Source organism: Lampris incognitus, chromosome 1 (genome assembly GCF_029633865.1).
Source record: "Lampris incognitus isolate fLamInc1 chromosome 1, fLamInc1.hap2, whole genome shotgun sequence".
Taxonomy (NCBI): Eukaryota; Metazoa; Chordata; class Actinopteri; order Lampriformes; family Lampridae; genus Lampris; species Lampris incognitus.
The window spans coordinates 154693033-154717988 of record NC_079211.1 but is presented as its reverse complement, the minus strand read 5'-3'; the positions used below and the strand labels follow the sequence as shown (position 1 = coordinate 154717988).

The 24956-nt window shown below is 42.9% G+C and overlaps 2 protein-coding genes across 3 annotated transcripts in view; one reads left to right on the top strand and one right to left on the bottom strand.

Moving 5' to 3' along the window:
• iqgap2 (IQ motif containing GTPase activating protein 2) overlaps positions 1-24956 on the bottom strand; it is a 143005-nt gene that overhangs the window by 39078 nt on the left and 78971 nt on the right. Inside the window, exons 6-30 of one of the 2 annotated variants that reach the window (XM_056286483.1) lie at positions 22157-22224; positions 21238-21351; positions 20565-20743; positions 19945-20032; positions 19407-19570; positions 19090-19177; positions 18679-18842; positions 18416-18576; positions 17695-17819; positions 17320-17483; positions 12505-12595; positions 12142-12309; positions 11793-11935; positions 11371-11541; positions 9662-9745; positions 9273-9344; positions 9094-9163; positions 8725-8933; positions 8316-8510; positions 7601-7764; positions 7111-7335; positions 6017-6157; positions 4537-4621; positions 3987-4219; positions 3215-3347 (exon numbers count right to left, since the gene is read on the bottom strand). In XM_056286483.1, coding sequence (XP_056142458.1) covers positions 3215-3347; positions 3987-4219; positions 4537-4621; positions 6017-6157; positions 7111-7335; positions 7601-7764; positions 8316-8510; positions 8725-8933; positions 9094-9163; positions 9273-9344; positions 9662-9745; positions 11371-11541; positions 11793-11935; positions 12142-12309; positions 12505-12595; positions 17320-17483; positions 17695-17819; positions 18416-18576; positions 18679-18842; positions 19090-19177; positions 19407-19570; positions 19945-20032; positions 20565-20743; positions 21238-21351; positions 22157-22224 — 3499 coding nt within the window. The remainder of the gene's footprint in view (positions 1-3214; positions 3348-3986; positions 4220-4536; positions 4622-6016; positions 6158-7110; positions 7336-7600; positions 7765-8315; positions 8511-8724; positions 8934-9093; positions 9164-9272; positions 9345-9661; positions 9746-11370; positions 11542-11792; positions 11936-12141; positions 12310-12504; positions 12596-17319; positions 17484-17694; positions 17820-18415; positions 18577-18678; positions 18843-19089; positions 19178-19406; positions 19571-19944; positions 20033-20564; positions 20744-21237; positions 21352-22156; positions 22225-24956) is intronic. The other variant, XM_056286562.1, reaches the window with a different exon arrangement.
• On the top strand, positions 13647-17258 carry f2rl2 (coagulation factor II (thrombin) receptor-like 2). The gene is made up of 2 exons (XM_056286678.1): positions 13647-13904; positions 14839-17258. The coding sequence occupies exons 1-2, from the start codon at positions 13829-13831 to the stop codon at positions 15894-15896; spliced, it is 1134 nt and encodes a 377-aa protein (XP_056142653.1). The 5' UTR covers positions 13647-13828; the 3' UTR covers positions 15897-17258.

Here is a 24956-nt window from a genome sequence, read left to right as displayed (position 1 = left end):
TGTTCTCTGGAGCCCAGAAACTTTTTGGGTTTTTTTTCTTTGACCAACCGTTGTTCAATGAATGTCATGCTCTGCATCTTTCCATCTTCAATGAAGTTTGACAACTCTCTGGAAACTCGATCAGATGCCAGCTGCCCGGTTGTGATATTTATCAGCACGTCAGGCACGGTGTCCAAGCCAAATGGGTTTTGCCTTACTTCAACAATCTCCATGATTTTTTCCACATCTTTCTCATCACGTTCCATCCTCGTTGCTCCATGCTCATGATGAGTTTCAGGAAGTCGTGAATTCACATCACACACTTGCTTCATTGCATCCACATATTTCTTGATCCAACATAGATTGCAAGACAGTTCCTATGATATTTTGCACCACTTGCAAAAAGATCTGGATGAGCAAGCATCCATAGATTAACTTCTTCATCCTGTCTTGCTGAAGCTGCATTTAAGACTTTGTCCCGAGTAGCCTCCCTGTCCCTGTACAAATGGCAGTCAGGTGTTCAGGTCTTTCGCTGTTTTTTCCACAAATAAAACAGTCACGCTGGATACTAAAGCAACGTGTGTCCTTTCGACTCACTTTAGCCTGTGATGCTGTAGATGGTAACGGTCTTTTATTTGCTTTTTGCTCTGGTGCAACAGAAGGTGTATACAATCTTCTGCATGTAGTATGGAATGAAACTTTAAGCCTGCCCGCAAGTATCTCTTCCTTGTGGGGGGAGAGTCTCTGAAGGACATTGTTGTCTTTTAGTTGAGCAGCATTTAAAATGGTTTTGAGACCATCTATAGTTGGATTTTTTATAAATGGACTGCTCTTCTTCCTAGATTCAAGTGGCTGATCACATATTATGCAATTGGTCAATAGGTCTGTTTCCTCCTTTTCACTTGCCATTGCTTAACTGTAAAAAAGTAATAATAAAAATGAGAACTGGAGAAAGTCATCATCTACCTGATCTGCAATTAGATTCATTACCAAATTAATAGCCCCGCCCCCAACAATAGCCCAGAGGGGACAAACACACCCCTCTGGCTACATACTCACCTTGAAGGAGCAGATTCATCATGTAGTGGAAGGCTCATCTGCATTATCCCCTGACCTGCTGCTGCTGTCAGTGTCAACTCAAAAAATACCTTGAGCCCAACTGTCGACAGCCAACTGTTGACAGTTGACAAATTGATACATTCACATAAAGTCCCATGCTCTGCTATTGGTCAGTTTTCCCTCACTCATTAAATTCCCACACTTTTTTGCTGTCTAGTCCAATCTCCAAATTAATACATTCACATAAATTCACATGGTCTGCAATTTGTCAGTTTGCCTTCACACTATAAAATTCCCAAGTCCTCACACTTTTACTGCCTCAAAAGACCAAAGGTAAGGTACATGTTCATATCAGTACTTTCTGGTATTTTCTTAATTTGAGCCCAGACTATATCTGTTTCATTTAAAAATGAAATGAAACTGCTATTAAACTATATTTTAATAGCTAGCTAGTATTCCGCTTTATGCACTGGGCGCATACTTCCCTGGACCTTGTGGTGAATCAATTTATTGAACCATTTTTTCTATTAAAACTTGATCATTCATTTCATGAAGGAGGGGGCAAGTCAAACTTCTGAAAAAACCAAGGTCAGGTTTTCTTACCATAATAGAGAGAAGTGAATACTCATCAGAAAAAAATACTGTGCACGTTTGATGTTTGAAAAAAGCATCAGGTTGAAAATAATAGGATGAACTTGAAACCACCTCTTTAAGGGTAGGCGTTTTTGCTCTTTTTGTTTATGTGGTGGATCACTTCATGGATACATTTCATGACTTTTTCAGTAAAAGTAAAACTGCTGACCATCCATTTCATGAAGGGTACATGTTAAACATGTCAAAAAACAAGAGTAGGACGAGGATTACAAGTGAATAATCCTTAGAAAAAAATCCCTTTTTGCTATTTCTGCCTATAATAAAAGGCTTCTGATTTACTATAGAGCCAGGTATTGGCATCTTGGTTACTTTGCAATGTAGAGACACTACCTGTAGACCTTCTGAGCAAGTTCTATGTAAAAACAAGCATCAGGTAGAAAATGACAAAGGATTAACTTGGAACTCCCTCTTTTAGGGTAGGCGTTTTTTTTGCACTTTTACCTATGTGGTGAATCACTTCATGGATCAATTTCATGATGTTTGCAGTAAAAGTAACACTGCTGACCATACATTTCATGAAGGGGACACCTTAAAGTTATGAAAAAACAAGGTCAGCATTTGTTGTACTCCGAGGTAGGGGTACCTCCAAATTTTGGGGGTTTTGTTCCTCCACTTTTTCACCTACACCTTACTTTGTGACATATGAATACAGAATATTCAGCAGCTTATTTTTGGATGGACACCAGCAGGCAGCTGTGCTCAAAGGGAATGGCTAAGACTCTAGTAATGTATGGTGGCTCAGTGGGTAACACTGGCACCCCACAGCAAGGCAGATACTGGATTTGACTGCAGCTTATCAGCATGGAGTTTGCATGTTCTACCCAGGTTTCCCTCTGGGCACTCCAGTTGCCTCCCACATCCCAAAGAAACCCTTTCTTGGACTGTTAGATGAATTGGAATCTAGATTGTCTGTCAGTGTGAATGGTGTTTGACTGACCGTGCATGTGAGCCCTGTGATGGACTGGTGACCAGTCCGGGGCATTTCCCTGCTTCCACCTAATACCTGCTGAGATAGACCCCCCCCCCCCCAGACAACCCTGAACTTGATTAAATGTGTATAAATAATAGCTAGATAAATGGATGGATGGATGGATGAATTTTCACAATTTAAGGGACTAAATTTAGGATTAAAATTGATAAAAAGGGGGCGTCCACATGGCATAGCGGTCTATTCCGTTGCCTACAAACACGGGACTCGCCGGTTTGAGTTCCCATGTTACCTCCGGCTTGGTCGGGCGTCCCTACAGATACAATTGGCTGTTGATGGGAATTGATTGTCAACAACCTGATGAAAATGAGATATTTACCTTTAGCTTCTGTTAACAAAGATGATTTTTGATTTTGTTTTTGTTTTTGTTTTTTGTCATGGAAATGAGATCTGTTTATAAATATTTTCCATCGCCAAAAATTAACACTGATAAAATAGGAGATACCGTTTCATTCTCATAACATTGTCTTGCCTTTTTCGAGACAGTAAAACTGATGTAACCCAGTCTAGTGAATTGTTGAGTTCTGAATTTACCGAGTGAGTGTTGATGATTTCCTCAATCGAGATATAGATGATGGGCTTACTAAGGGTCACCATGTCCGAATATTCATCCACATTAAACTTTTCCTCAGGTTCAGGGACATCACAGGCCGCTTGGAAAAATACCCTGAAGGAGAAGAACAAGCAGACATTAGTGGTGACCAGACTTTGATGCAAACATTACAAGAGCCGCTCCAGTACTAGCAAGGTCACAAAGCATTAGAAAGTTGTTGTACCCACACTAGACTAGACGCCAAATATTCTGTCATTATATGCCATTTTTGAAAACACGTTCAATGTCCCATAATGACTTGTTTTCAAGGAACTTGGCACCACTTGTTGTGGATTTCCAGGAATAATGAGTCAAGTACGCGGGGTTTGTTGGGCAGTGGTCAAAATGTTCACACACAATTAGTGGCTTTATTTTGGAGTGGAAACTGGAGTTCAGGAGGAGTGATTGAAGACACATATATCATCCTGGTTGCTGGTGCAGCACTTTAACAGAACAACAGCTCATCCTCTCCCAGGCTCACCTCTACTTCCATCATGTCAGCTGAATCCCTCTCTGACCTCACAAGGGAAACAGTTTTATCAGCACAGTCCACTTTGCTTATCTCATCCTCTTATCCGTTTCACTGCAAAATTTGTTGGCGTGTGAAAATCGACCTCTGGTGAGGTGTTGCCTTGTGAGGCTTATATCAAATAAGAAAAGTTTGCTCCCGCACATCCAAGTATGAAACGATGTATGCATTTTTTACTTTCTCACCTGAACCTCTCATAGGTCTGTGAGATGTAGTTGTTCATTGGTGTCATGTGTGCATTCTCCCCCTCAAACAGCTTATTGGCAGCAGCGTGCTGAAGCATCTTTGCCACTGAGCCCAGGTTACGGCGCTGGTCTGAGTGAAGCTGTCCTCCAGCCGAAAAATCGATAATGTCGAAACCGTCAGGTGCCACGATGGCTGGGTTCATGTAGCGGTAGTAAAGCAAGTTTCCGACAATCTGGCACAACACAAGGGGAATTGCATGTTTAAAATCTTGTAGAAATGAAAGATCTGACCCGCAATGCAAGGAGAGCAGCACTCTTTACCAATTCAAACATGCAGAAATATCAGTATATGCAGGATTTTGATGCACTGAGGGCGGCATTACTTTTTTCCCTCCATTATCAAATTAAATTAGGTCCCAAAATAAGGTAAGGCCAGCAAGAACATATATGCTTTAGGACATGTAGTACCATGTGGGGTGGAAATGAGCGTAGGGTTAAAAAAAACAAAAAACAAAAAAATAAATGGGAAATGCATTAGAGGGCACTGTACCTTCAGCAGCTCATCCTCTGTGGCATCTGGGAACTTTTCATGGAGGCTGTTCTTCAGAACTTTTGCCATGTACCTCATGCCATAACTACATGCAGCACAAAACAATGTGGGTGGAACATCAAGACAAAACAACATGCATGTACAGCAAAAACATCACACATTTGTGTTGGAAATGGGGAAATTAAAAGCCACGAAAACTCCAAACATTAAAAGCTTTAAGATGCATAAAGAAGTCCTCTCTCCTGGCAGGGTGTCATGAAATGCAGGCATTGAAGCTTTTACAGTCTCTGTACAGTTCAGCAGAACAACATTACTGTGTTAACAAGGAAGAGAGAAAAGGAATTTAATGCAAAAAACATTTTTGCATCAAGCGAGTTAACCTTAACCTCATTAGCAAACATCATCGCCATCTAGTGGAATGTTTTTAGATGTTGCAAAACACTTTTCTATAAGCATAATAATGCTGTAGAAAAATGTTTTAGTTAAACATAATGCTCTAGAAAGATGTTTGAGTCAAACATAATAATGCTCCAGAAAGGTGTTCGAGTTAAACATAATGATGTTCTAGAAAGATGTTTTGAGTTAAGCATAATAATGATCTAGAAAGATTTTTACTTAAACATAACAATGCTTTCGAAAGATGTTTAGTTAAACACAATAACGCTCTAGAAAGATTATTTAGTTAAACATATTAATGATCTAGAAATGTGTTTTAGATAAGCATAATAATGTTCTAGAAAGATGTTTTAGTTAAACACAATAATGCCCTAGAAAGGTGTTTTAGATAAGCATAATAATAATGACCTAGAAAGATGCTTTAGTTAAACACAGTAATGCTCTAGAAAGATGGTTTAAACACAACGATACTCTAGAAAGATGTTTGGGTTAAACATGATATTGCTCTAGAAAGATGGTTTAGTTAAGCATGATGGTGCTCTAGAAAGATGTTTGAGTTACACATAATGCTATTGAAAGATGTTTTAGTTGGACATAATGCCCTAGAAAGATGTTTGAAAGATGTTTTAGTTAAACAGCAATGCTCTAGAAAGATGTCTGAGTTAAACATAATAATGCTCTAGAAAGACGTTTTAGTTAACCATAATACTGCTCTAGAAAGACGTTTTAGTTGGCACGAACTTGTCTGCAGGGCAGTAGATTGAATTCTACTAAAATCAAAGTGAATTAGATCTTGGATAAGCTCTGCAAATTAAGCACTGAACTCGCTCGTTTTTTTCTACAAATTCCTCAGCAGATAGCTGGACTTGGTGTCTGGTTCTCTGTTGACCTCTCAGCTAAGGCCATGTTGGAAAAAAGTATCACTAGGGCATTTTATAAAAAGAAAAAGAACTGTACTCTACACACAGAGCAACAACATAGTGCACACCAATCTGCTTGTTGTGAGATAAGCCATAGCGTCACGGGAGAAGCAGAGGATGGCGGATTTCATTTGACACTGGCCATGACAGGTCCCATAACTTACGGAATGTTATCTAATGAAGACACAATGGAATTGAGAACTTTGTCTGTGGCAGACCGCAGAGCCAGGCTAGAGGCTTCCAGTCTGTTGCGAACTTCCTCGTGTGACATGGCCTGTTCGGGAGTCACCTCATAGGGCAGCTTACTGAGGGAAGACAAGACCAAGAATATTGTGTGGATTACATCTGTGTACAGTATAGATAGGAGGAGACACTATTGTCTAGAGTAGGAGATTCCAACCGTGAGAGTCACGTGTAAAACTAAACTAATTTCACTAATTTCTACACTTCAAATAGGGAGGGGGGGTGTCCAGGTAGTGTAGTGGTCTATTCCGTTGCCTACCAACACGGGGATTGCCAGTTCGAATCCCCATGTTGCCTGCGGCTTGGTCGGCTGTCCCTACAGACACAATTGGCCGTGTCTGCGGGTGGGAAGCCGGAGGTGGGTATGTGTCCTTGTCACTGCACTACTGCCTCCTCTGGTCGGTTGGGGCGCCAGTTTGGGGAGGAGGGGGAACTGGGGGGAATAGCGTAATTCTCCCACGTGCTACATCCCCCGTGGTGAAACTCCTCACTGTCGGGTGAAAAGAAGCGGCTGGCGACTCCACATGTATTGGAGGAGGCATGTGGTAGTCTGCACCCCCCCAGATCAGCAGAGGGGGTGGAGCAGTGACCGGGACAGCTTGGAAGAGTGGGGTAATTGGCCAGATACAACTTGGGGGGAAAACAGGGAAAATAAAAAAAAATTAAAAATTAAAAAATAGTGAAGAGGGAGATTAGTTGATGAAAACCTACATAAACATGGCCGCCCTCAAAGGCATGAGGTTATGAGGTTGGAGACCACTAGCCTAGGTTAACATCACATGGGGAGTAACTGAGGGAAAACCTGAACAGCTGCCTCTCTTAAAGCTCCTCAAACATCATATAAGTAACATGAGAATATGTACTACGACAGCAGACATAAAAATAAGCTAAAAAGTACAGCATCAAAATACAGAACCAGAGGTAAAAATCAACACAAGTGGATCAAAGACCTTGGTTGACAATGGAATGAGTCAAAAAGTGAATAAAGGACATATTTGTCCAGGTGCATCTTTACCTGGCTTCCCCAGTAGCTGTCTCTAATTGGTTGACCCAGGCTTTGTAAACATCTACAGGATTTGTGTTGATGCCGAGGCTCTTGTTCTCAATGATGTCTTTGACCACGGGGGCAAGCAGCTGCCTGAGCGTGTTATGACCCCGAGCTCCTCGATTAAAACTCACCACCATCTTGATGACAGTAGGGTTCCCTGTCACTATTTCCTGGACCTGGTCCACCTTGGACCTGAGAAATATGGAGGGGGTAATGCAAAGACAAAAAAAAAACCTTACCCAACATATTCAGGTGTTTTTAGGGAATACCCCAGCAACAACTAAGGACACATTGTTATTGGCATGAAATTCTCATTAGCATTGTTGCATTACCATTATACAAGTCCATCATTCAGTCCTACACACACTGAATAATATGTGATGGTTGTGAAATAGGTGGAGTGGATCAGACTAATCACATTTAGATTTGATACGGAATGTGCAACGGCAGCTCTCACTTGATCTCTTCTTCCAGGGCAGTCTTAAAGAGCTTGAGTAGCAGGTACTCCTCTCTCTGGTTGGAGGCATAGTTATACAATGTAAAGATCACAGTGTCCATGAACTTTGTAGACTTGTTTTGGGGCATCTGGAAGATCAGCTTGGCGAGGTAGGAAGGATTAGTCTGAGCAGAAGGGAGCAGGGAATATCTTGAGTTTTTCTTAAACATGCACTTATCATGAAAACCATACGGCAAGCTGGCTGCTGTCACACAGATTACCTGATACCACAGACCTTGTTAATGAGTTTCCTCTTCATCGGCAACATTATTTTGACTACAGTACTTAATGAATACGATATGCTGCGGTCAGTCTGATTAGATAAAATTAGAGGACATTTTAAATGTGGTCCTGTGGGGAAACTGGATTGTTACAGCAGGTAATAGCATAGTGCAGCTGACCAATGGAAAAATATATATAAATAATGAATAATGCCAAGTATAGGGTTTATAAGTTTGTTAGCTGGCTGGCTACATTCTCCTCCACAGCACAGTCGACTGATTTAGAGAAACCATAGAAATGGAATTCTACTGTGTGTTGTAGGCTGTTGTAAGTATACTCTTTCCTTCAAAACTGTACAACACTGTACTATACTAACATCAGAATGTATCACATCATCTGAACTGAGAACGCTAATGTGCGGCTGTATGGTAGAAAAAGACGACGCATGACTTACTGCCACTGCAGACAACATTCTACCTCCAGATGAGCGTCTCACCTGCAGCAGGTAGAAGAGGTGCTGGTACGCCTCCAATTTCCTTCTTTTGCCTTTGCTCAGGCCCTTGATTCCCAGTTTGTCCCCACCGACCAGCTCCTCTTTACTCATCTTACTTTTCTTGTTCTTCATTTTCTTATTATGGGATACAACATCCTTTTCACAGAAACAACAACATAGATGAGGAACAAATTGAATGCAGGCTCAAACTAATATATTAAAGGGACTGTATACAAATGCAATGTTGAAAATGGCTTTGAAAAGTGCAACAAAAAAAAAAGTTTGCATCATTACCCAGTGAAGTGATGTCAGAGAAATCTGTTGTGGGCATATTCTTTCCTTACATAATTTAAAAACATGGGTTTCAAACCTGCAGAGTTATCCTGTTCTTCACGAGAAGGCCAATCTTGATATCCATTAGGTTCAAGTCTTTCTCCATTTGCTGATTGGAGCGAATCTTTGTGACCACTTCCTCTCTGAGTCGTGTCACTTCCTGCTCCTCCTGCAAGTCCAGGGTACTCTGCTCCAGCAGGTGGACAAACTTACGTACTACTGAGAGAGGAGGGTCCTGGGCCCCAGCTAAGAAGTGGAGTGTATTAAAAAAAAAAAGTAAATAGTGTGAGATCTAGAGCCCAGTCCTGCGACTTAGAGTGAAACTGCACGTAGGCACCCAATCTTGTGTCATTTTTACAATTTCCTAACTATGTAAGGGTGAGTGTGTGTGTGTGTGTGTACTCACTGAGTGTTCTGTAGTCATCTCTGGCTTTGTTGGCCTTCAAGAAAGCCTGGATCTTCACTATGTCTTTCTCCTGAATACACACACAATGGACAAATATTCGCGAAGTAAGAACGTTGCCTTTATAAGTGTTATGCATGACTGTGGACTCAACTGGGTAGTGCCTAAAAAATGTAACCCACATGCTCTTTAAAGTACTGCAACCGCTGACTGTATTTATTTTTGGCTCTCCACATTTTCACGAAGGACTGGATCTGAATGGGGAATACAAATGACAAGTCTTAAAGCTGTGTTTCAGCAATAAATCAAATAAAAATGACAAATAGGAATACATAGTAGAAAAGTTTAATTTAAATACAATAGTAGAGTTATTAGGCTCAATACATGTAAATCTTCCCACAGGTGGTACTTCACAAATTACAGCCAGTACGTCTGTGGCCAATTGTTTCAGAAGAGAAATATAATGCTGGCTCAATCATTTTCTTGATTGGAGTGCAAAGCAAACACATGACAAGAGCCTCTCTAATTATTTCTTTAAATATCAGTACAAAGTAAATATAAAACTACTCACCTTGACAACAGAAGCCACATTGTTTTGCAAAACATTTATTCTATCTTTGTACATCTTCCTCTGTTTATACCCTTTCCAGCAAGCCTACAAGACAATGGAAAAATATATGGAGCTATCTGCTGAATCTCACTCCTGTTAGTCAGCGCTGATCAAAACAGTAGTTAAAAATCAAAGACATATAACTATACATTATTAACCATGTTAAGTAACCAATAACAACTACAGTTATTTTCTATATTAATTTTGAACAATGTATAGAATTACTTTACGAGAATATATATCTTTGTATTGCACTGAATTTGTAAATCTCAATATGTAAACCACAAATATCTCTAGATTGTACAACCAAAATCATAATGAGAATTCCGTATTAGCAATATACACTGACGAGCCAAAACATTATGACCACTCACAGGTGAATCGAATAATGTTAGAGCAAGGGCACATGTCAAGGTCTGGGCAGATTAGATGGTAAGTGAACAATCAGTTCTCGTAGTCAACGTGTTGGATGCAGAAGAAAGGACAGGAGTAAAGAACTGAGCAACTCTGACAAGGGCCAAATTGTTATGGCCAGACAATTGGGTCAGAGCATCTCTGAAATGGCAACGCTTACGGGGTGCTCCCAGTCAACAGCGGTGAGTACCTACCGACAGTAGTCTGAGGGACAAACCACAAACTGGCGACAGGACATTGGATGCCCATGGCTCATTGATGCATGAGGGCAATGAAGGCTATCCCATCTGGTCCGAACTGACAGAAGGTCTACTGTGGCACAAGTCACAGAAAATTTTAATGAAGGTTATGGGAGGATGTGTCACAACACACAGTGCATCCCACCCTGCTGTGTATGAAGCTGCATAGCCGCAGACCAGTCAGAGTGCCCATGATGACCCCTGTCCACCGTCGAAAGCACTACAATGGGCACACGAGTGTCGGGAACTGGATCTTGGAGCAGTGAAAGAAGGCTGCGTGATCTGATGAGTCCCGTTTTTTTTATTTTTTTTAGATCACGTGGATTGCTGTGTACGTGCCCACCATTTACCTGGGGTAGTGATTGCACCAGGATGCACTGTGGAAAGACGACAAGCCGGTGAAGGGAGTGTGATGCTCTGGGCAATGTTCTGCTGGGAAACCCTGGGTCCAGCCATTCATGTGGACGTCAATTTGACATGTGCCACCTACCTAAACATCGTTGCAAACCAGGTACATCCCTTCATGGCAATGGTATTCCCTGATGGCAGTGGTCTCTTTCAGCAGGATAATGTGCCTTGCCACACTGCACATTGTTCTGGAATGGTTTGAGGAACACGATGAAGTGTTCAAGGTGTTGCCTTAGCCTCCAAATTCTTCAGATCTCAATCCAACTGAGCATCTCTGAGATGTGCTGGACCAACAAGTCTGATCCATGGCAGCTCCACCTAATGTTTTGGTGCCAGATACCACAGGACACCTTCAAGGGTCTTGTAGATTCAATGCCTTGGCAGGTTGGTGCTGTTTTGGTGGCACACGGAGGACCAACAGCAGATTAGACAGGTGGTCGTAATGTTTTGGCTCATCAGTGTATGGCCATATACTAAATTTCCTGATTCTTTTGCACTGATACTGTATTGTTGTATTCCCCTCAGAAATCAATAACCTATATCTTATGTTATTTCTCATTTGCATGGATCTGTTCTCACTTCAGAGTTTAGAGTTGTGCCATGCAGTACCTGTAGTTTGACCACGTGTGGCTCTTGTTGCTGTAGATACTCCATTCTCTGGGTGTGCTTTTTCCTAACCAGGTAACCTCTGATCCTTGCCTGCAGCTGGGTCACCAGAGGTTCATTGGCCAACCATAACTGTCCCCTGTTGTACTCTGCTGTCACACCAGAGACAACGTTCTAAGGGTACAAGAGTTCCTTTGAGTTGAGATCATTTCACAGAAGTTTATGTTACAGTGTGCTGGATGGCTACCATTTTCAATTTCAGAAATGACCATATTCATATGAAGATTTTACTAGTTACACAATCCATTTAGAAATATTAATAAATGAATCAGATTATTGTAAGTGGAGTTGAGATCATAAAGGAATCACATCTTGTAGTTAGGAAAGTAGAACTTTTCAGACACTTGTAGCGTCATGATGAGTACCTGGATTTCCTCTTTACTGAGCTGGCTGCCGTTGTGTTGAAATCCCTCTGGTTCCTCCCAGGTCCCCCCTCTACTTACAAGGTTGTAGTAGTAGTTATACCTGTCGTTGATGTGGTGCCTCACCCACACACTCTCACTGGTACCTAAGGGGGGATAGAGTGTGCCCCTTACAACACTTGTTTAGGGTACTGAACGATCTAAGTGTGAGGAGAAGAGGATAGGGCATGTGGTGGATTGAACTGGTCATACTCAATGCTAAATTAGAGGCTTGTGTGAGTTCTTTCTGAGTAGGCATCAGTTTCTCACAAAGCTTACTGTGTGGTCAGACTGTACATGTGCACCAAGTTACCTGTAGTAGAAGCATTTGTCTGTCTCAGGGCCAGTTCATTCTGGTACACATCATCACATTCAGGAAGCACCCCTTTCAGTCCTGCAACTGGAGCTTGGAGGGCCTGAAGTGTGTTCTGGGAGTCCCCCAATTTTACCATTTTGTTGATTTCTGCTACTGCTCCAGCCACTGCCACGGGTCCAAAGTGTTGAAACAATTAAATCAGAAGTCAGCAAAGCATTTATGACTGCTACTGCACTACAAAGAATGGCTGTAGCTAATTTGTTTTAAAATGTTATACAAAGCGGTGGTGACTATAATACTTATGTGTGTGAGGAAATGAGGGGATGAGACACTGAGTGCTTTGAGACTCTATGTACATACATATGAGAGCCTCCTCTTCATCCTGGTTGGCTGTGTGTATGGCCTCTTGGATCTGGTCCAGCCATAGTACAGCTGACTCATCCCCAGAGCTCTGACATCAGATTGAATTACACACAGTCACATTTCCATGCTTCACTAGAGTGGTAATACAAAACTATACCCCAGACATACAGTATGAGATATTATGCGTGCATGGTTACATAACACTGATTTGACATCATCTTAAACAGCTTCGGACTAATAACACTTGTCATTAACACAGCTCGTGTTGGTATTGTTTGGATTTTTCTCCAGTGCTTGTATACACAAATGTATACTGTTAAATTACATGTGACTGCAACCCAGTTCATGGCACTTCATCACTGATGACTGCTGCCAACAACGCGACAGTAAAGACAACAAGCAGGCAGTACCGTGTCTATGTCCAGAGGCAAGACCTGGAATAAAACAATGTTGAAGACTGATTGTTAGAGGCTGACAACACAACAGTTTAAGGACAGGTTCACTCTGCTCCAATCCAGATATGATTAAACTGTTGTGGGGCATCATTAAGAATCCTACAGATGAAAAACTTCACTTCAGTATGTCTGTGAATGTTCTCATTCATCCAGGTCATGGTTATGCAAAGGAGTTGAATCAAGTGCAACTGGACTTGGTATATATCTGTGAAGACGTTTCGCCTCTTATCAAAGGGGCTTCCTCAGTTCGTGCCTTTCTGACTAGACCAAGCTAGTCTGACTGGCTGGTAATGAGACTCAGAATTTATCCTCTTGGAGTCATTGTCAGAGCTATAGATATGCGTGGCTCTTTGTGTTCCGATGTTTACCAACGCCCGTTGCTAAACAAATTTGCCTCAGTGGGATAGGCTGCAGCATCCCCACAACCCTGCGTAGGATGAGCGGTTTGGATAATGGATGGATGGCAGCATGGATGGATCATCCAAGAAGACTAGTCAATGGTAACACGAGCAGTCAAAACACTGATTGATCTAAACTGAGGATAAGTGATGACAGCTTTCTGTTTACCATTAAACAATCAACTCCACCCACTCCACTGAGTCAGTAAACTGTGACTGACGCAGACAGGGAGGAATTCAGTTCTCAAGGCTAGACAGGAAATGTGCTCATTGCACAATAAAAACACACACACAGCAGCACTCTTACACACACACGGCTTCAGAGTAGATCGCGGACAGCACAGGGTGGATTTACTGCAAATGTGAACCAGCAACCTTCACCCATGGATAACCGCAAAAGTTACTTAAGTTATTCAAATGAGGCACCCCGGGAATGTAAGGACAAGTGAAGGGTAAATTGACGGAGTAATGACTGAGGATGACATGGCCAATGTCCGTGGATTATTTGTCTGTCTGATGACACTGCCGACCATCCAGGCTAATGGTAAGTCATTTAAATATTCAATTCAAACATTTCTTCTCATGATATAAAAAAAAAAACTAACTCCACGGACACAAAACACACAAACTACACACACAAAATACACAGAGCTGCAAAACACACACAGCCATGTCGGGGGTTGCTCCGGCAGACTAGCCAGTGTCTCCCAGTAGTTGTTGAGACCTGCTTCATGCTAATTCATAAAGTACTGCTTTTTTCTTGTTTTGGCCTCCCATTGAAAAAACGCAGTCTGTCAGAATGTTTAAACATAATGCCTTTTTTGTTGTATGGTGATAAGCCCTGAGGCCGTCTCAGAGCCCCGAGGCCATCTCAGAGCCCCGAGGCCATCTCAAAGCACCGAGGCCGTCTCAGAGCACCGAGGCCGTCTCAGAGCCCCGAGGCCATCTCAGAGCCCCGAGGCCATCTCAGAACCCCGAGGCCATCTCAGAGCCCCGAGGCCATCTCAGAGCCCCGAGGCCATCTCAGAGCCCCGAGGCCATCTCAGAACCCCGAGGCCATCTCAGAGCCCCGAGGCCATCTCAGAGCAAGGCTCCTAGTTACAGAAATACGTTTTATCTGGACGTAACCCTAACCCTAACCCATCTCAGAGCCCCAAGGCCATCTCAGAGCCCCAAGGCCATCTCAGAGCCCTGAGGCCATCTCAGAGCAAGGCTCCTAGTTACAGAAATATGTTTTATCTGGACGTAAGCATACGGCAAACTAAACCATGTGACTCCTTTGTCAGGATGGTCAGGTCTATGTTATCAAAAAACAATAAAAGGGAAAATGAAACAATTTTTATTAGAAAAGTATTTACAGTTGACAGAAATGAGTATCCTGTCCAAATTTGTAAGTTTATGATTTTGAAAGTTACATCTATAACTAACATTGTTTTTTACTTCCTGTTTTTTTCCCCCCTCATCTCCCTCATATACAGGGCTGAGCACTCAAATCAGTAGAAACACTTCAACCTTGATACCTAAGACTTTCAACGGTAAAACCTACAAATGGAGCTACACAAATCAGCTGCCTGCCTCATTTAATAATTTGACAAACCCCCCACTGCTCGATGTGAGTCCAAACGACCCGGCGGCAGCCTACACAAGAGGGGCTCTGAGTACCCAGGTCATCCCCTCATTATACAGCCTGGCAATGGTGCTGGGTATCCCCTCGAATACATATATCCTGGCCTTTCTGAGGGTGAAAGCAAGGTGCTCCACTGCAGTGCTCTACCTGAGCCTGGCCTTATCAGACCTACTGCTACTGCTCTCCCTGCCACTGCGTATCCACTACCACCTGAATGGAAACCACTGGATATTTGGGGAAGTTACATGCCGAGTCATCACAGCCCTTTTCTATGCCAACATTTACTGTTCAGCTAACACCATTGCATGCATCAGTCTGAAGCGCTATCTAGCCGTGTCGAGGCCCTTCTTGTACAGGAGGCTACCCAAGACCACTTTGGCATTAGGCGCATGCTTAGGAGTGTGGCTCCCATTCGGGGCAGCTGTGGTGCCCGAGCTTCTGGTCCGGCAGAGCTACCAATTGCCCCAGCTCGGAGTCACCACCTGTCATGATGTACTTCCCCTAAAAGAAAGCTCACATACCTTGCTGGTATCATATAGATTGATACTAGTCTGCACTGGCTTTATAGTGCCCTTTTTGGTTTGTATCTGTGCCCATGTGGGAATGATGTACCACCTGGGGCGATCCAGCTGCAACTGGAAGCCTTTTATTAGGGTCAGCTCCCTGGTCCTCCTTATCTTCATGGTATGCTTCTCCCCCAGTGCCATCCTACATATCGCCCACTACATCCATCTGTTTTTCCATGGGGACGACAGGTTGTACGGATACTACAAAGTAGCAGTTTGTCTATGCTGCTTCCACAGCTGTCTGGATCCCTTCCTGTGCATTCTTATGTCCAAGACAACAGCCTCTAAACTGCAATTTATCCCCCTTCATGGGACAACCCAGAGGCCCAGTGTTATGATCTGAGACTAGGTCCACTTTTTTCCGCTTCTGGTGTGGGAAGATGGTGGCGCAAATTCACGTTTGCGGTGGCCTCACCCAGTACCGTCCATGCAGTGTCTTTGTCCACATCTAAGTTTTGTCTTTGTTTGATGGCTGGGAGAGCTGGCGCTGGATCAGCTGGGAGAGCTTGGTCTGCTGTGTTCTGTGGGCCCAGGGACCATGACTCTGCCCGGAGTGGCACCCGAGGAGGTAAAACCGAGGGCAGTCTGACAGGATGCAGAAGCGGGGCAAGCTAAGCTAACTGCTAGCCCATGCAGACCGGCAGTTCCAACAGTCATCCTGGCTGGCATTCGTTCCCTTGGACAGTGATTTTTTGTTTAGTTTGGATATATATATTTGTGTTAGTTTGGATATGTGTGTTCTTGTAGTTCTTGGATATGTGTTTTTGTCTTTGTGTTGCACTGCTGTGGGCGGGGAGAAACGACATTTCCTTTCATTTCATGTACGCAAGCATATGAAATGAAACAACAAATAAAGTGTTCCTGATTTTTGATATGCACGTCATAAATATCTCCTGAATGACAACTTGCTGTTGGAACATAGCAGGCGAGTCCAAATCGAAGTATAAAAGTTATTAATGTTGAGGTGGTAGATTGTGGGACAATGCACCTTCAACAAGTTGATATTACACTTCTAAACTCCATGTATTATTGTCTGTTCTTTCCTGGAGAACAGTCTCTGTGACACAAAGTTATGACTGCTCCTCAGACAGTTTTAAGTTTGCTGTAGTGTCAGAAGTGATATGTTGAGGCTCAGAGCAGTCTATTTAAGCCCATCATGGCAGGCCAACACTGGGAGGTTGTCATTATTGTGAAATAACACTGTATTGAATTCCATGTAAATAGAGAAATATCTACTAGTTTGTCTTGTTCAACTTCACACTGCATTGTAATAACTGATGAAACACAACAGACTAACAACTGCACACTTTAGCTGAGTTTCATTCCTTTTTGATGTATCACATTTTTAGAAATATCAAATTAGTAGTTGACTGAAGTCAAGACCATGTCACACTAGATGTAAGTAATGTTTTATGATTCCTGACCGACACATTTCAGCAGAAGTAAATTTATCATCCAGTCTGCAGTCCCCGTGAGAAAAATCCTCAGAGAAGACACAACAAAAAACAAGAACAAGAGAAAGAAACACAACAATGCCATCTAAGAGTCACAAAAATGTAAAATGGATATTTAGGGGGTGGCAAACCACAACATGGATACAGTTTTTTATAAAATTAAAAGATTAAAAAATGAAGTTTATGGATGTCGGTGTTTCATTCGTACATTCAGAAACTGTAATTTCACTTCTTGTATCTTGGGGGGGGGGGGGGTAGCACTGCAAGCCACAAATTTCTACGCACCACCCATGACTTGTCTTTTCTCAGTACCTGGCACAGGAGGAACTTTGAGTACTGGAGGACATCCTGGTAGTGTTTCGCTGTTGCTGGCTTCACGCCTGTCAGTTTCGCTGTAGGGAGGAGCAGGGCAGCCAAGGTCTGCTGCTGATCACCTGAATTCAGGGCTTCGTTGATCTCAGCTATGGCTATGATGCCTGAGGAAAGAGAAAGGGATTATCTAAAACATACTTAACACATTTTTTTTTTAAGTGTACCGTTTACAAACCATACTTGTAAGGTTTCAAAAAATGTTTGTGCCTCACATTTTCTAACATGTAGAAATTCTCCTAACTGGAATACGTTGACATCATCCCTAGCACATAACTAGGCACACACTCCATGTATAGTCGTGAAAGGATTTCTTACGCTCGTGTTCTTCATGAATCTGAATGTTGACTGTGTCAATGGACTTCTGGACATCGTTCCAGGTTAGGAACTCCTGGCCCTGAGCAAGGGCCTCAGCTCGCAGCTTAATCAAAGTGTCAGTGTACCTGAGGGAGTGAGAGAGCCACAGAGGGGGGATCAACAGACCAACAGATTCATAACACTGAATTAAATACTAAGCTACAGCACACCTAAGTGTTAACAAGCTGAAAGTGGAAAAAGGCAGGCAGAAGAGGTGTAGACCCTTAAGCTAGAATTTTACACCAAGAGCCCAGCATTTATCAACTCTCAAAGCATACTGAACAAATGAACCATAAGAGGAGCCTGGTGCAAAAGCGAAAGACTAGGCACTTTTTGAGATAGGGTCCATTTTTCTTAAATAGAATTAACTTATAGTATCCCCCTGATTTTCATTGTGCTATCGAAGGGTCAAATGACAAGAAATGCACAAAACAATATCTTTTTTTTCTTGCCCCCTCCACAAAGAAGTCTGAGCACAGTAACCTAGAACTTATTAGGATTCAGTGACTTACTCAAAGAAACTTCAGAAGGGAAGAGGTTTACAGTGGGAATTTAAACCAGGTACTCAGGTGCTATACCAACAAACTGGCCAATACAAAACAATAGTCCACCTTCTTGTGTCTACACTGTACATGTAAGCATTTTCTGCACAAGTACGCTACCCATCCTATAGCTGTCTTACCTGTTGAGGTTGTCCTGATCCATGTTGCTAAAGCCTAGAGGAGAATCAGTTAGCTGCTCAGTGATAGCCTGGGGGTCTTTGGTATCCAGAACCTCATTCAACACCGCTACAGCAGACAACATCTCCACAGCCACACTCAGCTCCTCATGGCTCAGACCAGACTAATAAACATCAACATCAACAGTCCAAATTACAAACATGAACTTTGTTTTTGTGTATGTTTCCCGTTGGTCTTTAAGTTTGAGTTTGTGTGTGTCTCTCACCCATCCCCCCTGTAGTTGTAAACTGAAAAGCTCAGCCTGGTAGAGGTTGGCAGCGGTTTGGTAGACAATTGGCATCTGAGCCTCAGGGTTCATCAGCTGATCAACAGTCTCCACAGCATTGCCGAGACGAATGGCTTTATTGATTGCTGCAACTGCCACATGTTCTGAACATGAAAACCATTCATTTAAGTCATCTTGTGCCGAATGCATTTTCTTACAAGCTTCTTAATACAGAGATGATGTCTTACAAATAAGATGATGCTGGTGCTGACACGCTTCAAGGAAACCCAGCAACAAAGCCCAAGTTACAGAAAGACCCAATATCTGTGTTTTGAGGAGCTAGAATGTCAGTATTACCTCATACAACAACCGTTTAACAGTGAGAGTGCTGAGAAATAAAAAAGTGCCTACTTCGTTTCTCCGCCTCAGCAAAGTCATTACAGGAGCTGACAACTCTCTGGATCTCCTCCCGCTCCAGCAACACAGCCTGCCCACCGTCCTATAGTGCAGAGCGAGAACAGAAAGGTCATGGAGGAAGTGCCAGGATACTCAATATACTAAAATATATCTTCTCTGTATTTTCAGAGTGCTCTCTCAGTTCCCCCTCTACATCGGACAACTTGTGGTTTTAGGTTATTTAGGAAACACAATAACTGACAAATCTTGCAGTTTCTTTAGAGCAGATTCCTATAAATGTAATTCAGCTACGCTGATCTGTCTTCTCTTACCTTGGCTTCACCTTGGCAATAGGCGGTAAAGTGTTCCAAGTACCAGTGGGAATTGGCCTCCTCAACACCCAACAGAGCCAGGGCCTTCAACCTGAGCCCTGCCAGCAGACAGGCCTCATCCTGGGCTAACACTGCTTGAGTCACCTGCCTCACGGCTGCTTGGACTGGAGATTTGTGAAAGTGCGAGTCATTGAGAGACACGGCAATGTGATTTGCAATCAATTTTACACTCGGTCTTTATTGTATGCATCCAATACATTATAAATTATTACTTCATGTCTTTTGGCAAACTGGATGCTTTGTTTCATCATTTGTTGAGGCACTAAGTTACAGTTTTTTATTAGGTCACTAAATGGGCTTGTAGTCCTTTATAGCCCATTAAGGAAGGCACAGCACCAACACTGCCAGGGCTGGTGGGTTTGATTTGCATTTGAACCACACGTGACCAATTAAGACAAAAACAGCATCCAAATGTTACAACATATAGACAACTTGGGGGAAATTCAAAGGAGTGTGAAGCCATATGGACAACGCTTACTGTTGACAAGGTCAATGCAGCTCTGGATTTCTTGCTGAGTCAGCAGCTCCTCATAAACATCCCTTTCCTCTGTAGCAATGGAGGAGCGCTAAGGAAGGAAAAACAAGAAACAAATGCTCAGACCATTGTATCCTTACCGACGTACTTTTTTTCAGTGAATTCAACAAAGTTTGAACTACTGTTCACGGAAAGGAGTAAATATACAAGTTATGTTTGTCAAGTATTTGTGAAGAGGAGGGGAGTATTTACAGGTGATGGGATGTTGTATGTTGTGGAGGGCCGGTGTTTGGTGAAGTTGAGCTGACACTGCAGCCACTGGAATGTGCTGGCAAGGGCTTTAGAATGAATCAGTGGTGTTCATCCCTTTCAGACTTTGGTGCAAGCTGCAACTTATTTTCCCGTAAGTGAATTCATTGAGTGCTTCAGTCAAGGCTAAATCTTGGTTGTTGGTCTAAATAAGTTATCAGATTTTTCTGAACAAGGCTCTTCAGCAACTGCATGTTCCTCTGCTCTATAGATTTAATTCCGTGACTGCAATTACTAAATTTACCTGCCATACTAAATCAAAGACAATTATAATCATTTTACAAGAGCTTTTAGCAAAATGTCAGACTCCTTACCCTGCCTGAGCACTGATCCTCTTTGTGTGCCTTAGAACGGCTCAATGTATCCTGGTAGTCCTGGGCAAGTTGCTCCTGCGTGTTTCTTAACATAGCATTGGGATTCATCAGGGCACCCATCGTCACAGATGCCTGGCCCTTGTCTACTGCCTCATTGATGACGATCACAGCAGCATGCACTAGGGACAACAGGTTAAAGGACTGTTTTAATGTTGAGCATGATGATGTAAGGAAGCAATCTAATCAATCAACAGTGTTCACATATTACAGAGGTTACAGTGTCTACATCTTCTGTGGACTCATCACTTGTTCCACCATAAAACAATAACTGAGAGGCCACACTTAGCATAGGCAGCTGTAACCATCGACTAACTACCCCTGCCAGCACAACTGCGAAGTTGCAGATAATGGGAAAACAGTTTTACTGATGCACTATGTTTTTTGTGGTTGTTGCTGTTGTTGTAAGGTCAGGTTTAAGGCTTGTGTTCAGTTATGCCATAAGGTGCCATTGTAAAGTGATGTCTAGCAGTGGTCCCATGTCCAAAATCTCCAAAATGAAGTCACCGAGTAAAATGATATCATAATTTATATGCATGACAAGAACTACAAAAACAAGATTCGGGTTGTGAAAAAAACAGAACTCTCCTTTAAGATGAGAGTTTAGAGGACTTACAGGCTGCCTCGTCAACTGACAGCTCATTGGCTAGGATGCCTCCTATCTTGCTAAAGGCAGGCATTTGGATACCATACTTGTCCAGCTCACTCCTCATGTTACTGATCTCTTCCTCTGGAAGACAAAAACAGACAGAAACCATCACAAGGAATCTAATTGTGGTAGCACTATATAAGAGCATCATTAGCCTGGATTATGCTGCATGAGAAGCAACTTTTGTTTCTTCACATCATAATCTCATCTACTCAGACTCATCTACTCAGTCTCATAGGAAGTACAATAAAAGGTGCTGGTTAAAAATGTGAAAAAATAATCAAAATCAACCTCACAGAAAATGTTAAGTGCAACAAGGAGTCCATCTTCAGTATTAAATGTAAATGAGTCATTACACGGGGTGTTTATGTTCATCTGCAGTGTACCTGTATCTGATTGAATTTTAACATCTAAACCAAGTAGATCTCAGACAAGTCACTTCACATATTGCTTATCACTCAAACAAGCTTTCTATTGTCTTTTGTAATCAAACCAAAACACCACTAGCAGCTACTCATGCCCATACCATCAGCCCACGTGGGGAGGGTAATTACATAAACACATGTGGAATCAGGAACCTTATACATAGTATCTTCTGAGAAGCCCTAAGGAAGATACTTGCCTTTGGCTTTAAAGCTAATGACATGAACACTTCCCTCTTCCATCAATGTTGGGGTATTCAGGGCACCACCTCTTCAGCGGTGGCTTTAATGGTACAGGTTTCATACATATTGCTCTGATTACATTTTGGTACTGGCTTACGTTTGGCTGACTGATATAGTTGTTATCTATTGCAGCTTGTTTGCTTTTCTGTGTGATCTATTTACACTGGAGCATGGTGCAAGCACTTTTACATCATATCATGTGTATTTGTAGATGCCATTACCTGTGAAGGCCACTTTCCCCAGTAGGTCTTGGATCTGTGGAGCAATGCCCAGTTTGTACAGATATAAACTGGAATAAACAACACAGGACATAAATATTAGAAATTATCATTCAGACTGCAGTAAAAGGGTTGTACAGTACCAGTTATGCACAGCCAGAGGGATACGATCAAAGCAAATCATTTATTTTGAATACTTTATCGAAGAGGCATTTTTCTAACGATTCCTCTGCAGTCACCTCTAATTCTCTGCCGGGCTACAATTTTCCCCCAGAAGGGGGCAGCATCAGCTTGGCTTATAACTGGCACTAATACGTTGGAGCCTGCCCGCAGACCTCCTCTGACGCAAGAATATAACAGGCAGGCAAGTTGGAGACGTCATAAAACTTTCATCTCCTCACAGGCGCCTAATAACCGTAATGAATTATGCATATTTAGCAGCGCAGCAGTGCAACTCTGTGCAAGCAGGCTATTCTAGTGCTTAGCCTGAGTGTGTGTGTGTGTGTGTGTGTGTGTGTGCTCTGTCCTTGAGATGCAGGGGGTTTCCTGAGTGTATCACTGTCCACATTCCATTGAGACAAGAGTAAGGTTTAACATACTGCTCACAGACTCAGCTCAGGAGAGACCAACACCAGCACATAACAGTTTCAATGGGGGAGGCCGACCACAATCCCTTGGCTTAAAGGCCATCAGCTGACTGACCTGGGGAATCAGGATGATGCCCAAACTGGGATAAGAGTCAGAGGATATTTTTCGAGATGTAAAACATGCAAGTCAGCCATTACTAACAAAGGAAAGATGACTGGACTTTTACACGCTGAGGGTGAAATGACACTGCAGCACATGCAGTGATTGATACCGACTAGAATTAACCAATTTCTTCCTCCACACACACCAACTCAACAATGACAATTACATTTGCAATGTTAGTGCCACTTTTACCACTTTACCTCAGATACTTTCTACCAACACTTTACTCATTGTCTATTTGCACACTTGTTAGGGGTTCGAGCCCGAAGGCCTGTAAACCAAATTGTTTTTGTGCTGGTTTATTTTATTTTATTTTTTTCCCAGAAATGTTGGCGCAAATTCCCCGTGAGATGGTAAATGGTAATAGACACGAGATTTTACCTACTGATTGGAAGTTGTGTGCAAGTGCTGCCCAAGAAATATGACCCCAATCGGCCTGGTGGGGGTGCTATAATTAAAGGTCAAATTTTTGAAGGAGACAGAAATTAATAGCGTTAAAGACTGAAATCAACAAAGCAAAGATTAAATATAAGATTGAGGCCAGAGTTTAGAAGTAACAACCCTAGAGCCGCCTGGCCTGAGATGAAGCTAATGACAGGATGTCATGATAAGGGGAGGAAGGGAGTCAGCCTTGATGACTTTAACTCTAATATACAACTGGCTGACTGTTTAAATGAGCTCTATCTGAGGTTTGAAAAACATCATTTCAAAGAACAAACAGATAGTTGAAGAACAAGACTAAGCCAGGTACCACTGGTGTTGACACTGTTGTAAAGCTGTTCAGCCACACTGATAGCAGAACGAGCTCAGGGTCCTGATGAAATCTGTGGCAGAGTGCCTAAGACTAGCGTAGAATGGCTCGGCAGTGGGTTTTTTTTTTTTTTACTTTCTGGAAACCTCTAGAGCAGTGTTTCTCAACCCAGTCCTCAAGGACCCCCTATCCTGCAGATTTTCATTGTAACCCTGCATAGGTAGCCCTGCTTGTACTTACTCGACCAATCATCTCGCAGCACTTAATTATGCAAGGTGTGCAACATCTGACAAAATTCATTGCTGATTGGTTGAATAACTACAAACAGGTAGCTATTCAGGGTTGCAAAGAAAATCTGCAGGATAGGGGTTCCTTGAGGACTGGGTTGAGAAACACTGCTCTAGAGCAACAAGATACCAGCGACATGGAAATATTCTACCATTGTCCCTATTGCCAGATGCAAAAACCCACAGTTCTTAAATGACTTCAGACCTGTGGCCCTTACATCTTTAGCTATGAAGGTTTTTTGAGAAGATTATAAAACAGGCTGTTCTACAGCAGGTCCAGAGTTCACTAGACCCTCTACAGTTTGCTTATTGGGCCAGCAGAGGGGTACAGGATCAGGCGGCAGGCATGGGCGCAAGTCCTTGAATACTGGGATGGCATCCAGAGCTCTACCTGTGCCCCTGTCCATAGGGTTAGTGGCTGCGTCACGAAGGGCATCCGATGTAAAATTTTGCTGAATCAGTATGCAGCTTGACAAGACCATATCGGATCAGTCGAGGCTCCATACTGGATTGGTCAAGGCCCAGGGTAACAATGACCACCACTGGGGTGTCTGGGTAGCATAACAGTCTACTCCGTTGCCTACCAACACAGGGATCGCCGGTTCGAATCCCCATGTTACCTCTGGCTTGGTCAGGCATCCCTACAGACACAATTGGCCGTGTCTGCGGGTGGGAAGCCAGATGTGGGTACGTATCCTGGCCGCTGCACTAGCGCCTCCTCTGGTCGGTTGGGGTGCCTGTTCGGGGGGGAGGGGGAACTGGGGGGAATAGCGTGATCCTCCCACGTGCTACATCCCCCTGGCGAAACTCCTCACCGTCAGGTGAAAAAAGGCAGCTGGTGACTCCACATGTATCAGAGGAGGCATGTGGTAGTCTGCAGCCCTCCCCGGATCAGCAGATGGGGCGGAGCAGCAACCGGGACACGGCTCGGAAGAGTGGGGTAATTAGCTGCATACAATTGGGGAGAAAAAGGGGGGGATGTATAGTATATATATTTATATATAAAAATGAAACG

Bases quoted from the DNA above. Each gene is read 5' to 3' on its own strand.
- f2rl2 (XM_056286678.1), top strand. From the start codon at position 13,829: ATGACTGAGGATGACATGGCCAATGTCCGTGGATTATTTGTCTGTCTG. The intron at 13,905-14,838 runs GTAAGTCATTTA...CCTCATATACAG, and splicing joins GCCGACCATCCAGGCTAATG to GGCTGAGCACTCAAATCAGT.